The 15,779-nt window shown below is 34.2% G+C and overlaps 1 protein-coding gene across 1 annotated transcript; it reads left to right on the top strand.

Annotated features, from left to right (window-relative positions):
* Positions 1–3,428: 3,428 nt before the first annotated feature.
* Vps16B (Vacuolar protein sorting 16B) lies at positions 3,429–12,336 on the top strand. Its single transcript, XM_073077949.1, has 11 exons — positions 3,429–3,618; positions 4,027–4,174; positions 4,814–5,001; positions 5,499–5,635; positions 6,290–6,317; positions 7,553–7,703; positions 8,549–8,685; positions 9,804–9,893; positions 10,482–10,637; positions 11,187–11,312; positions 11,656–12,336. The coding sequence occupies exons 1-11, from the start codon at positions 3,550–3,552 to the stop codon at positions 11,674–11,676; spliced, it is 1,251 nt and encodes a 416-aa protein (XP_072934050.1). The 5' UTR covers positions 3,429–3,549; the 3' UTR covers positions 11,677–12,336.
* The last annotated feature ends 3,443 nt before the right edge of the window (positions 12,337–15,779 follow it).

Below are 15,779 nucleotides of genomic sequence, written 5' to 3'. Positions count from 1 at the left end.
TTAGTAAAGTTTAGCCTTCTTTGTGGAAATTATTTGCTCATGATTATGAAATTAAATCGCTTCACCGATGTTTATATAAATAATAATATTTAGAAATATCCAAATAGTATTTTATTACTATTGACAAATAAAAATAGAAAATTATTTGAACCGACACCTATCTAATATTATGAATATGGTCCATAAAAAATGGGTGCCTTATAGTGACATTTATAATTAACTCTTCACATGATTGAAGTTCTGACCTGAGGGTGGCTCCGGTGATGGAGAAATACCTACATGTAAGCAGGTATTACTCCAATACCAGAGCCGGATTTCAGGACTTCTGATTTCGGAAGTTCTGAGGCATCTAAGGAGCACTGGCTTATACATAATGAACAACTCCCTCAAAGTGTAGCAATTAGTTAAGTAAAGTTTTGTCTTTGGGAAAACAATACGTAAAAGTTACTGCCGAGTGCTGACCCGTCGTTTTCTTTATTAAGAGGCCCTTTCTTATGGAGGCACCGGGGCAGTAACAAATGCACTTCCCTAAATTCCCATATGCCTCAACAAAGCACAGCACTAAACTGCTATTATAAGGCAGAAAAAGATGTGACTGCAGTGCCTCCAAAGTTGAACTATAAAATGCTTAACCATCTTCAACCTGTTATTTATCCGATCATAGCATCATGAAGCATTGTCTCGATAAAACAATAAAACGATTGTATGATTTATTGTTTTGTTAAGTCGTTATGTTTTAATAACCTTGATAAGACAAGTTGTTTAGACGTTACATAATGAGACAGATGCACCAACATTCATGCATAAATTTTATTTGCATATACGTAATAAAATATTTCATTATTTATGCAATTGCAAGATGTAGAGACCCGTGAATTTTGTTGTCTATCAGTGGAGGTCAAATAGTTTTAATTTGAACGACTGGGGATCCGAGATTTAAATCGAAGTTACGCACGTTATCCACTTAGAATGAGCAGGATTAGGCCATAGCACAGTATAAGGATATATATATCCTTATACTGATATATATATATATAGGATATATACGATATATATATCCTTATACTGTGGCCATAGTCCACTGCGCGGGCCAAGTGCGTATTGGTAGACTTCGCGTACCTTTGAAAATTTTTTTTAGATTTCTCAGGTATGCAGGTTTACTTCCGATGTTTTCCTTTACCGTTAAAGCAAATAAATAATAATTAATTTCTACGTGCGTAACAAAAATTATAATGAAAAAAATATGCCTAAGAAAGAAAATAAGGTTGTGTGACGTCTTTTAATCCGCATTTGCCCTCACTCTGAAAGGAGTCCCATGCACAGCAGTGAGACAGTAAATGGTTGACAAAACTGTTTGAACGGGCTACCTAATCTTAGAGGCTGAATGATTTGATGAGGACTTCCATCCAATGATAGAATGTTAGAAATTTACATAAATTGAAAACTTTTTGGAAATTCAGTAAAAACGTCATAATAGATCATCACTGGCCATAATTACTTCAGGATTATTTAACCCTACTTCATAGATTAGTAAAGATACTTCGCCGCCTTGAAATTGAATGAAGCCGCAAATGGCTTATTATAGTAAGTTCTTTTTTTGAATTCTTGACAAATAAAAACATTTTTAGAGAAAATTTACGAATAAATAATTAATACTGCGTAATTTACATGATAATTAAATAATTAATATGTAATAATAATTTCAAATATTTTAGGGACATTTTAGCACGGAGACGTGACAAAACTTTTTTACGCAAGTATTTCAATTCTCAAAACTGGGTACATTTTCTTGTTAGGAGTGAGTAATCTTTACTAATATATGCCCTACTTTAAGCATTGTTTAATGTCGCGTCCACACCACACTCATAAGGCATAAAGCTATTTTACCGCTTAATAGTAATAAGTGTGGGAAGACCCTAACTTCATTATCGAATTATTTTGCAAGGACTGCAAAAAAGGTCATTAACCTACAAAATAATAATACAGTACCTACTGTATTTGTGGATTTGAATACTTTGCAGTTTTTACTTCAAGTCATTATCGTTGTGTGATTTATGCATTTATTTAAAGAAATACTCCAACGCACTAATTCAATTTGACTTTTTATTGATTGCGTGAAAATGATTAGTTTATTATTATTGTTTCAATGTGTCTATTAATAACTTTGATTGGTTTAATATAATCTTTGTAGTTTTATAAAATTAATTTATATATAAATTATGTGCGCCTATCTGTATCTTTGTCCTTTTATGCATTATTACACCATTTATCCGATTGCCATAAAACTTTAGAAAGTTCTTGAGTGTGTAGATACATTACCATGAAGATTTCTGGATTAGTACAATTATTCTACGATAGATGGGGCGGGTAATACACAAATTATAATCGAATTCGAACAGAAATTTCTGCAATTTTACTTATCAACGTAAAATACGTTGATTCGAAAATTGTAAGCTTTTAAAAACCATCCAAACGTATTTCCTATAAAAAAATATAACCATCATAGCTTTCCTTCGATTAAAATACCTCATCAAAATATATTTGTCTATTTGGTACAATGCTTAGACAAACTATTACTTTTAAATTATTGAAATAATTATTTTATCCTTTGCATTAATTACATGCCAGGTAAATTTATTACATTAAATTAATGTTAATAACCGAACCAGAAATATAGATATAGTCCCATTTATTATAAAGTGCTAAAATTACCTCGATTTTGAGACATTTAAATGTGTAACAGGTCTCATGACACGTGGTTTTAATTAGTATTTGTGCATATTACGACCCAGTTACAAGAAAAAAACCTGTAGGGGTCACATCACGTTTTCATATAAATTATAGGGATGTTGTCAAAATAGCTGTTGATGTGGAAATAATACCTAGATGTTTATAAATAAAACATTACAAAGCAAATTTAAAATCGCATGTCACTTAATTGAGCTAATTGGTGACCATTTCATTTTGTACCTACGTATGCTAGCAATATTTCATTTGAATTACGTAAACGAAAACGATACGTTAAGTAAACAACGACATTTTTTTTTAAATCTTTAGGTACTTATTATTTTTAGGGTTCCGTACCCAAAAGGTAAACACGATTTTGCAAAAATTATTATTAAAGATTCAGGCTCCTATAAAGCGAAGCAGACATGTTGCGTGCCGTTCGGGTAATCGATTTAAGGGACGATAAAATTTTAAAGAAGACAACCTTTTTAGTATTACACATTTAAGAGACCATAACCTTTGTTTTTACCCCGAACTCTTTCTATTGTACTACCATACGTTTGCTAATTTATTGTTTTATTGATCTTGAGAATAATTAAACTTGAAGTTTTCGTTGCTGGTAATTATTTTTAAAGTTAGAGTTAAAATTTTTACTCTGTGTTCAACTGTTCATCAAGTAGGCAACATTTTGATTATCTATCAAAGTGAGACAGATGATAATATTGACAGTTGAGTATTTGTAACGTTTGTTATTCTCTGAAAATAATTTTAAATAACTGTTAAAATTACAGAGTTATTTCCATACAAGGTTTGTAATTATCAATGGACGACGATGATTACTGGAACACAAGCGAAACGAAGGCCAGAGCGTTTAGTTTTGATGATGATGTGGTAAATATAAATTATTTATAATTATAATGAACATAAAATAAAACAAAACAGTTAAAAAACATTCCAGATAAGATTACTAGTCCTACCTGAGGTTGGTCACAGATGCGCCGCTTCTTCAGGACTCAACAAGAATGCCTTGGATAAGTATGTCTCTTACGACACAGCTGCGCTTAACACTGCTGTTATTGGGAAAAAATAGGTGTGGCAGTGGTGTCGCGGGAGTCGAACCATAGAGAGTTCTACTACCTGTGGCAGTGGTGTCGCCGGAGTCGAACCACAGAGAGTTCTACTACCTTTAGAGACCTATAATTTCACATTATGTTATACTGTACTACTTATTATAGAGTAAACATTAATTTCTTTCTTTCATCACAAACCAAATTCTGAAAGTAGACCACTTTATTTCAGTTATCACCACAAGAAATCCTAGCAATAAGCCAAAAGCCGTACACCGGACAGACAGAGGAGAGTGTGTTTAGCAATGTTAACACAAGTAGCATCAGAGCTGCTACAGTGCCGTTAGCTAGCCTTGTGTCTCCTAAGGTTTTGGAGTTGAGTAAGTAAATTCTGTTAAGGTTTTTTATTTGACTGCTAAGGGTTTAGTTTTTTAAGTACCTATGTATGCATATCTGGTTCTTTGGCATGCCCTGAAGCCCAAATGGCTTGACAAATTAACTTAAAGATTAATATATCAGGTGGCGAGTCACTTCATATATTTAGACAACTTACAAGTAACTTAGCGTACCAAATAGGGGTTGAAAGTCTAATTTAAAGTTCACTGATTTGGAAACAAAATCTGTGAAACTATTTCCTTTCCAAAAGAATAAAACACCTATTTCAGCATTTTTGGAAAATGTGTTAGTGAAATAGTGATAATTGAAGATTATAGAACACAAGAACAATGTGTCTACTCCCTTATTTGATAAGACAAAGAAGTGCAGTGTCAGAGGACTCCACACAACATACAACTACACAATATTTAGCAGTTTAAGTTAGCGTAGAATTACTCATTAGTCTTAAATTAGGCTAGATTGTAATTAATATAAAGTACCGTAATACTCCCTTGGTACTTTATATATACAAAAAAAACCTATTTCAGCATTTTTGTTTTGTTTCAGCAAAATGTAATCATGTAGTCTGTAGGTTGTAAACGTTTGCTAATTACATCTCACAAAAAAAGACTAATTTATTCCAGTTGTCCTTGCCCAATCGGGAAAGTATCCTACCACTGCGAAACAAGAGCCTGAACAAACGGTAGCAGTGTCTTTGAAGAGGCTGGTGCTGGGTCGGAGTTGCTCACTACACTCTCACCGCAGCATGAGGTGTAAGACTGAACTGCTGGATGGAGCCATTGGCATTGGTGACGGGAATGCTATACTGACTGTTAGTAAGTTGTGTTAATATGTTGTATTTAAGAAAAAGTGATTTAAGGCACTCAGAGGGTATTGAGATGAGGGTTTTGATGGTGGTAGAACCCTTAGCAATTTGACTAAGACAACACCCCCACACTGTAGGGATAACACCAGTGTAAAGGGTTGCAGTGTTCTGGTTTGAAGGGTTGTGGTAAGGGTAACATACAATCCCAATGTGTTCCAACTTAGTTCTCTGATAGCAAACAAGCTTAGGATCCACCAGTAAGTGTACACTGTGCCATCTGTGGATGTCTGTAACTCAGCATAGAACCAGTTTTACCTAAAGCCAATCATAGGAATAGGTGTGACCGTGCTACCTTTGAATAGTAGAACTTTATAATATCTTATTCTTATTCTTATTAAAAAAATAAAATTTTATTTTAGCCTATCTTAAACAATAGTTTAATTCAACTCCTCTCTTATAAATATATTTGAAGTATTAATTACTTACACTTAAACTATTTCTAGGTGGTGCTTTACCTAATACAGTCCCTTAAAAAGAACCTGGTGTACGAGCTGCTCTCGTCCAGACCCTTAGCCCTTAACCACTACATCAGCTTTCTGCAAAGTGAGGGGAAAGTCACCGAACTAACCGACTTGCTTACGTAAGTAAAATGTCTTTGATAAAGGTTTAATAATTATAGAATTAGGCTCAATCATATACCAGAAGGTGGGTGAAATTTAGCTTGCTATAATTACATACATAGATTACAAGTTAAATCAATGCTTTTAAAATATGACACTGCACTTGGTAAAATTTTGTGATAAAAGAATATTTAAACTGTATTATAATCATATTATATAAATTATAATTAACAATGTAAAATCAATTGTATTTTTATGTTCATAAAACTCAAGAATAGTAAGACTTTTTCACCTTACACTTGTGATACTGATAAACAAAGAAATCTTGATCTTATATATAAAATTCTCGTGTCACAATGGTCGTTACTGTCCTCCAAAACGGCTTTACCGATTTTCACAAAATTTTATATTCCGTAGGTCTGAGAATCGGCTACTATCTATTTTTCATACGCCTAAGTGATAAGGGTTGTTCACCCTTAACATTTTTTAATTTATATGGCAACACAACGTTTGCCGGGTCAGCTAGTTATTTATATCATAGTATGCCAGAGCCATAGGAATGAAGTGGGAAATTTATGTAATGGAAATAATTAATCATATAAAAGGTCAGAATATCAAAATAAAAATCAGGTCATATTTATGGTCATATAAATGAAATGAATTTATTGTTGCAGGATGCTAGGACGAAGCCCGGAGGCAGCAGTAAGTACATTAACAAAACCTTTATATGTATTTTTTTGTATATTCATATACAAAAAAATTGCTTTTTTATACATTTACTTCAAATATTTAGCATATATGGAAGTAGCAGACGAGCATGCATCCACCTGTTGTTAACCGATTCCGTGCGAATTGCACAACAGTTGTGCCATGCCATTTCTTTTGTATATGGCGGGTGGCACCCGAGAGGTGCCGGTGCTCGGATAAATTGATGTTCATCAAAGTTGTTCTGAAAACAAAAGTGTCTTTATTTATTTATCACGTAGTACCTTGCTAGAATGTCAGTTTCACCAGATCACGTGATTTCACATACTTCAGGGATTGTAAACCTTTAAAAAATATATTATTTTGCAAATTATTGTGATTGTATTACTATAATAGTACCTGCTTTTCGTTAATAGTAAGCCAATAGAAACTGGATTAAAATATTCGTACTTTGGTGTTTATCTTTGTCTGAATAAATAGCGCAATCAATTTCGATATTCTATTAGAAACCTATCCATTAATAATTTGAATTTTTATTCTAAACAAAACATCAGAAAAGAACTATCATAGCGCTCTCCACGTCTCGAATGTTCATATTTAATTCTATAGTAAAACTAAAACAATCAATTCATCAAAAACTTACAAAAATGTTTACAACACCTGATAGAAATAAGACACTTACCTTCCATTTCCGTTATTACACGTAGATAGTCAGTTTTGTAAACACTAATCGAACTGTTAAACCATTCACTTTCGCTTTTGGGTGGCTACTAAACTTACAGAACATGGAAAAAGCAAAAAAAAACGATAAGTTACAATTCATGGCGGAGGGCACCTTAACGGTGCCATCAAAGTCCCTGGTGTTGGGCACCATAGTGGTGCCACGAAATATTTGTTCGCCGCCAGGCGTTAAAGTTTGTCCAAAGGCCGCCGCATTGAATCGGTTAAGTAGTTACTGCCGCTCATGGATATCTACAATCAACCCCAGACAAAACCAGATTCCTGCCCGAAGTTGACCACAGATGCGCCGTTAGCCCTGAGGACTAAGCTGGAACACGTCGGAAAAGCATGTCTCCCTTACCACACCCTTCAAACCAGAACACAGCAGCGCTTAACACTGCTGTTATAACAAATAGATGTGGCGGTCACCCCAAGTCAAACCAGAAAGGATTCCACCACCTTTATTAGCCCTACTATATTTTCTTGACCTGAGATTTCCACCTGTATTCCAGATGTACCAATACCAGCATCTAGTGAAGAGTCAGGCTGGCAACACGGATGTATTACTCAAGAAACTGAACAATTTGCTGGCGAACCACTTTAATCAACCCGGGGTAGATACTCATCAGGCGAAGATGGTAGCTGATTATGTTAAATTGCTCGGTGATGATTTTTTAAACTATTATCCTAATTACAAAACTATGCTGAAACTATAATAAATTTTTAGTTTTCAGTTTTGTGAAGTTTTATTACAAAAAAATAATAATAATAAACGTTTATTGCCATAATAACACAGTTTACACAAAGAATAAATGTACATTTTACAGTAATATTAATATGACAAAAGGAATTCGGCTCAGCATTGCTGTCTCAGAATCAGGGATTCGAGTAGCGCTGTTTTTCAGCCGCTCCTATAATCCCTGTGGTGTTAGGTGGGATAAGAGGATAGTCAGCCGTGGGGCATCTCCTGGGTTTTAATCCAAGCGTGTGTGTGTGTGTGTGTGTGTGTGTGTGTGTGTGTGTGAGTGTGTGAGTGTGTGTGAGTGAAACATTATCATTGTTAGCTAGTAAGGAAAAATTAGTACGCAATTAGAATCATCGTTATCAAATGAGCTTGTATCTTCACAGTCAGAGAGGCTTAATCCGTAGCCAACATACTAGCCAGTCGCAGTTTATAATTTCATACAACCTTGACACCTTTTTATTTGTTTATCTTCACTGTTAAATCTAGTAATAAATCATTTCTAGTACACACATTATTTCGAAAAATCGGACGTAAGTGTCTGGAATTCGAACCTGGGAAGTTCCCAACGCCTTAACTAAAATTAAGATGTCAAACTCCAATTGACTAGGCTTCCACAGTTTTTATAGTAATTTAACGCATTGCTTTTTTTATTTTGGCCTCCCTTAAAAAATAAAAGAGTTACAACAATCTGTAGCTAGTTTTAACTCTTTTTCTTTGGCTTTTGAACATAAACCAGTCTAAGAACATTTTGTTACGTTTCCAGAATGGCAGAAATGTGTGAATAAGCCAGATTTAAACAAGTGTTCAGCCCTGCAATGTCTGGCGTATTGCTGCACCCATCACTGGCAAGAGGGCGCTGGCAACGCCATGTCGCCCTTGACACTGTGCCAGCGGCAACAGGTTACTATATATATTATATGTAAAAATAATGGCATTTAAAAAAAATGAAAAAGAAAATAATTATTTTTAAAATTAAAAAAGACAAACCCACTGAGTTTCTTACCGGATCTTCTCAGTAAAGGTCGCGTTCCGATCCGGTAGTAGTTTAAGAAAATATTGTAACTGACAATTTGTAAGTGCCGCCGTTGGCCTATACAAAATAAATATATTTCATTTCATTTCATTTATACATTTACCTTAAGTTACATCAGATCATCGCCAACCCATTACTGCCCCGCTGCTGGGCACGGGTCTCCTCTCATAATGAGAAGGATTAGGCCATAGTCCACCGCGCTGGCCAAGTGCGTATTGGTAGACTTCACATACCACTGAAATCTTTTTTTTTTAAGATTTCCCAGGTACGAAGGTGTTCCTCACGATGTTTTCCTTCAACGTTTAAGCAAGTGATAATTAATTTGTAATACGCACATAACTTTGAAAAATTAGAGATGCCTGGGATTTGAACCTCGGACCCCTCGATCAAGAGACCGAGTTTCTTGACCCCTAAGTGATAAGGCTTGTTCACCCTTAAGATTTTTTTATTAATATGGCAACACAACGTTTACCGGGTCAGCTAGTACTTATATAACATCGGTTAGTTTCCAGTGAAAACTACGTCGAAAACGGTTCAATAACATAAACGGATAGGATTATATTCCTACCTGAGTTCGACCACAAATGCGCCACTTATTCAGCGGACTAAGCAGTAAATTATGTCTCCCTTACCATACCCTTCAAACCGGAGCACATATAATAAGACAGAAATAGATGTAATAGTGTTGCCGCCAGAGTCGAACCACAAATAGTTACCTTCAAAAACTAAACCCTATTACTATGCCCCCGCTGTCTGTCCGTCTGTCCATCTGTCACAGGGCTCTATCTCTTGAACCGTAAAGATAGACACTTGAAATTTTTACAGTGTGTAACGGTGGCCGCTATAACAACAAAAAAAAATTGACAATAAATGTGGGTCATCATACAAGAAACCGCTTTTATCCGCGTAATAGGTAGACAGTTCAGAAATTTCACATATAATATGCTGAATATTTTAAAATTTGTTTATTATTTCTTTATTTCAGGTGACACCACTTCAGTACGACTGGGTGGTGCTACACGTCCACGCTAAAGCCAATAAATGGGACATCGTGGAATCTCTGTTCACTAAAAAGGTATGTGACAAATAATGTGATATTGAGTTAACAGTCTCTTGATATTATTCTTACGCTGGACTTTAATAATAATCCGGATATTATTAATTCAATTTTTGTCTACCAAAGATCGAAATTCAACCTTTGATAGTCAAAAATTGGATTAATCAATCGATCAATTAAAAAAGGTAAGAAGTTTGGAATTTAACAATTTCTAGTAGGATCAATTGACAATATTCAATCTATTGTAAACAAAACGTGGGTAGATTGATTATTATAATGGGCCTTAGAGATTTATGAAGTTTGTGATTTGATATAAGAGATTACGTAAAAATATAAGTAAAGATTCAATTTTAAGCCTTTACATTTAAATTATTTTTAAATAATATTTTAGTAACGATGACTTAAATGTAGAACTGAAACTTCTTCAACAACCAATTACTGTGAAGACAATTGGTATTTTTTCTTAAAATTTAAAACATCGCTCTAGAAAGCATACTTTAACTAAAATTATTATTAAAAAAAAAATTCTCATTAGTACTTACGTATAACGTCTCAAAATCTCTCATTTTTACCCAAAATTAGTATTTACTATATCTATGATTACAGGATTGGCTCGGCCGTACAACAGTGTCATCCCACATTCCAATAGAAATACTCTTATCTCGGTTGAGCGAGCTACAAGCCGGCAAGCGGATATTAGCCACCTGTGTCAATAAGGTCGCTAGCACTGAGGATAGATTGCGATTGGCACAGAAGTATAAGGTGAGATTGTTTAATAGACTATTTTTTAGTAGCTGACGAGCATGCAGTCCACCTGATGGTAAGTTTTGAAGGTGGTAGAACCCTTTGTGGTTCGACTCCGGCGGCACCACCGCCACACCTATTTCTGTGTTCTGGTTTGAAGGGTGTGGTAAGGGAGACACTTTTCCGAAATGTTCCAGCTTAGTCCTCAGGGGTAGCGGGGCATCTGTGACTAACCTCAGGTAGGAATCTAATCTTATCTAGGATTGACTACAGATGATTGGCAGTATGAGTGGCAGTGGTCACTTACAGGGCGGATTACACTCTCCTCTGCAATACCTTTATTATAAAAAAAACTATATATGTTATCGTTCGTGAATGCCCACTAAGCATTAAATGCTACATTCCGTCCCTGTCATTTAAAAATGCGAGGGTGAGGATAATTCATTACCTGAATTCGCTGAATAGAGAAGTCCGCCATTGTAGCACATAGATATCTTATAGTACATACTTGAATTTGAGGCGTTTGTGTCGATTCAATTAGTTTATAACTGATATTACATATTACAGATACACTCAGTGGTTATAGAGACTTTAGCGAAACAGAAAGACCGCGCCGCCTTAACCAATTACAAGATAACGCTAAGCCCGCAGTCCGAAGAGCATATATTTGCCGAAAACACGCTCCGAGATCCGGTAAGCAATACCTTTATAAATAAGGCTTTAGTTGACTTACATATGATAGAAATCTATTCAAATGATTTTATTGCACATTGTATTATTTTAATTATTAATTTTGTGTTATTTTCATGATGTGTAATTTTTATTAGTAAGTTCCTACTTATATAGTCACTGGCTGGTACGATTGTATATGTTGGCGTAATAAAAAGATAACGTCTTGACGTTTGAGTTGTATTTTGAGCGGGAATAATAAAAGTTGTAATTTGGTTGAAAAAATATTATGTAGTTTAATTTTTCACGTATGAGCCGACATAGACGCTAGTAATATAAGAAAATATAAGTTTTTTTTCTGTTTCAGTCTATCAAATGGAAGAATTGATCGTTGGGATGTATATTTCATTTTGTTAATAAAAGAAATGATGCAAGTCAAAATCAGAAAGAACATGATTTAATTGTATATTAGAAATAAAAACATGTTAATTATACTTCAATGCTTATCAAAATACAATAGATTAACAAAAATGTATGTATGTATTAAAAGAAATATATTTCTTGCTAAAAACCTTTTTGTGTAAAACACAGTGTGAACTGTGGTATGGTCTATTTAAAGTTATGATATAAGCATAGATTAGTAAAGATACTTCGCCGCCTTGAAATTGAATGAAGCCGCAAATGGCTTATTATAGTAAGTTCTTTTTTTGAATTCTTGACAAATAAAAACATTTTTATTTTTTAGAGAAAATTTACGAATAAATAACTAATACTGCGTAATTTACATGATAATTAAATAATTTATAATAATAATTTCAAATATGTTAGGGACATTTTAGCACGGAAACGTGGTAAAACTTTTTTACGCAACTATTTCAATTCTCAAAACTGGGTACATTTTCTTGTTAGGAGTGAGTAATCTTTACTAATCTATGGATGTAAGTTTTGTTCTCTATGAAAGTATTTAGTATTAGTCTTTAGTAGTTTTAATGATAAGATAAGGAACACAATATTATAAGGTTTTAATAAATCTTTTTAAACTATTAAACTGATTTTTATTTACGTTTAGTTTATTTAACGGTTTATCAAAAGATAGAGCCGAATCCCATAGTTTTACAATTATTACAATTAATATTATTGGTCTTAAAAAGTAAAATAACATAACTACTCTGAAATCATCACAAACCGTAGCTCAATACTTAAATCAAATAAAAAACGCGTTTATTTATCATTAGTTCACGACATAATTTTAATGCCTTATAAAGTTTTCATTTTACCTTGAATAAACTTATTTCGGTTCAGTTGGCATTTGGCAATTCAAGCGAATGATGCCGTGAATGTTTCCAATCGATCCTTTTGAGCTCATGGTCATCTGAAATCATACATGAAATAACCACATAGGCGCATCATTTAGAAGTATAATAAAATAAAGTCAGCTATTATTTTGCAAATAAATATCAGTTATTTCGTAAAATATTGTGTATTGCTTAATTAAGCGTGATTACCATAGACCAAAGTATATGACCAATTTTGCAACGGGTTTATTCCCCTAATCCCCTCCCTAACTCCCCAAACAACACCTGAGGGAGAGGGAGAGTCTGAAAAACAGCGCTGCACGAGGTAACCCGTGCTAGCACAAGCTGAGACTCCTCCTTTGCTCACAACAAAATGTAAATTAGATTTAAGTTTGTTATCTTTTTTTTTGTATCTTGTGTGGCAATAAAGCATTATTATTATTATTACTAATCACCTACACCACCCTCAGACTGAGTGGTGCTATCCTATACACGAATGCAGGAAAAAAATCAAAAGCAAAATAAATTAAATCAAAATTTAATCATCACAATTACAACAATCATCGTCAATCTCAACACCACACATCTTCAAGATGTAAACAACAAGTGTGACGCAAAGCAAACACTTCATACACGAATGCAGGAAAAAAATCAAAAGCAAAATAAATTATCAAAATTTAATCATCACAATTACAACAATCATCATCAATCTCGACACCACACATCTTCAAGATGTAAACAACAAGTGTGACGCAAAGCAAACACTTAAGCACCTTGCCGCACGCCCCACAACTGCAGCAGCAACACATTTTTATTATATGAAAACACTTTGCACTTTAATACACTTCGAGATATTTTTGTATTAATAACACTTTATTAAAAGAGATTACACTTTCGAGGTTTGATTTGCTGTTTTTGTAGTTTAAGTAATTGTTACATTAAAAATGTAGTTGTTATGTTACACGTAACACTAATTTTAAAACAATAATTATTGTACAAAAGTTGCACTTATTTTTTTTATAATAACATAAAAATAACTTGCAATGTTATTTTGTAACGTTATAACACTTATTTGCATCTATAAAACACTTGTTAACTAAGTAACGATTGGTCTTCACGCATTATGCTTCCAATTTATTTATTCACGATTCATTTGTGCGTCAGTGCAATTGCGCTCGTCACAATAGAATGACGATATTTCCCAAACCTTCACAAATTTAACTTTATTACAATAAGTGAGTCATTGACACAAACTACTTATGAGTAAATTTCATTGAGTTTTAAAGGTATGCCTATGATATTATTATCAGTTGCGACACTGCCTGCTAGTTTTGTTGTCAGTCGCTATCGTGAGAAGCGACATATTAGTATTACAATGATAGCGATAAGAGTGCTAATTGGTCTTGATAACGTTGTAAAACGTGGAGATCCTAAGATTTTTGATAAGTGTAGATAGAGCTAATGGCACATAAAATGTTAAAATTTCATGGTAGCCTTTATATTTTTACAACATTTATATTATTTGTAATCTTAGTCGAATCCTCATGACCGAGGGTCGTGACCATCAAGAACAGCCTTGTCTACGATAGTCTTCCAAGTATTGCGATTCTGTGCAATGTGTATGGAATTGTAGATTGTGGTGTTGCTGGTTTTCTTGATCTGTATCTTATTTGTAATACCTGATGGCAAATGGCTACTGCCTATAGACATCTGTAAACAACTCCAGATAGGATTAGATTCTTACCTGAGGTCGGCCCCAGATAAGCCGCTAGCTGAGGAGTAAGCTGGAACGACTCTGAACAGTATATCTCCCATACGACACCCTTCAAACCAGAACACAGCAGCGCTTAACACTGTTGTTATTAGGTAGAAATAGGTGTGGAGGTGATGCCGTCGAAGTCGGCTCACGAAGGTTTCTACCACCTTCAGATAAGTAGTATTAGATTAGTTTGCGTAGATACAATCATAGTACTGTTGTATGCTGAGTTCACGCTAATACATGTGTCATATTTACCTACCTACAACCCACGTCATAAATATCATGTGAATCAGAGATGAGATACAGATATTTACGAAAGGCTATAAAAATGATATGATAATGCAGTGATTACGTAAGTACTTACTTACCTAAATTAGTTATAAGGAATCAGAAGGTTCTCAGGTACAGTCCATACGTATAACGCTTTTAACTACGAGTATTTCTTGGACTTGTAAAGCAATGTGCTTGGCATAAAATTGAACGTTGGATTTCTTTTAAACCAGAGTGGAAAAAGGAATAAATCCAAGTCAATCTGGATTAATTTGCTCATATCAGTACCAATCCTCTACTAACAGTAATTAAAGATTAACGTACATTAATACCAGATTTAAATTTAATACATTTATACTTAGCTAATACTCGAGTCTTTGTAAAAATAAAAACACTGATTTATGCCCTTATTTTATTACAACACGTTACAAATTTCACTTACAGGTACTTCCATTTTTTCACACTTTCAAATTAAACCAACAATTGGAACAGACGATCATTAGAATGACCACAAAATAGACAACCAAAATGAACAAACTTTTAAGAAGACATTTTACTAAAAAAAACGCAATTTATTGTCATTTCTTCCGTCCGAGACTGGATGAAGCCCACGGTATTGTTAAATCTCTAGCTCTGAGCATTTTCAGGGAAGCTCTCGCTCTTTTCCGGAATGCTTTGAGCCTGTCCTTTATCGTTCAAACCAATCTTAGTTGCTAGAGAATGATTCGCCACCGTGTTAGCCGATGTTATATTCTTCAAATCCTGGTAAACTTCTTGAATTACTGGCTTCATTAGATTTTCCGTCAAGTAGTTGTAGGTATCCGCGTACAGTTTTGGGGGGTTGCATCCCCCCATGCAAGGGGTTGAATACGTTTTTGGGGTATTATATGAGTATGGTTGGTTGTTTTGGTAGTTATTGTTGGCTGATTGGTTGGAGTAGTTATAAGTTTGGTCTGTTGGTTGGGAGTTGTAGCTTTGGCCACCCCATTGTCCTATCGGTGCTTGGTAGCTGTTGTACGAGGGTTGATAGGATTGGCTGTGGAAATATAAATTTTACTTTTAATTGAAGTTTGTTTTCTTATTAAAAGTAGTTAATGGTCATGCAGATTATTTTACTAATTTAATTAATAACTAGCTGATCCGGCAAACGTTGTATTGCCATATAAA

The sequence above is a fragment of the Epargyreus clarus genome, unplaced genomic scaffold (assembly GCF_041222505.1).
Source record: "Epargyreus clarus isolate Ecla_fem2 unplaced genomic scaffold, WU_Ecla_fem_2.2 ptg000002l, whole genome shotgun sequence".
Lineage (NCBI taxonomy): Eukaryota > Metazoa > Arthropoda > Insecta > Lepidoptera > Hesperiidae > Epargyreus > Epargyreus clarus.
Note: the sequence above shows the minus strand (reverse complement) of the source record. Positions and strands in the feature narration are given on the sequence as shown.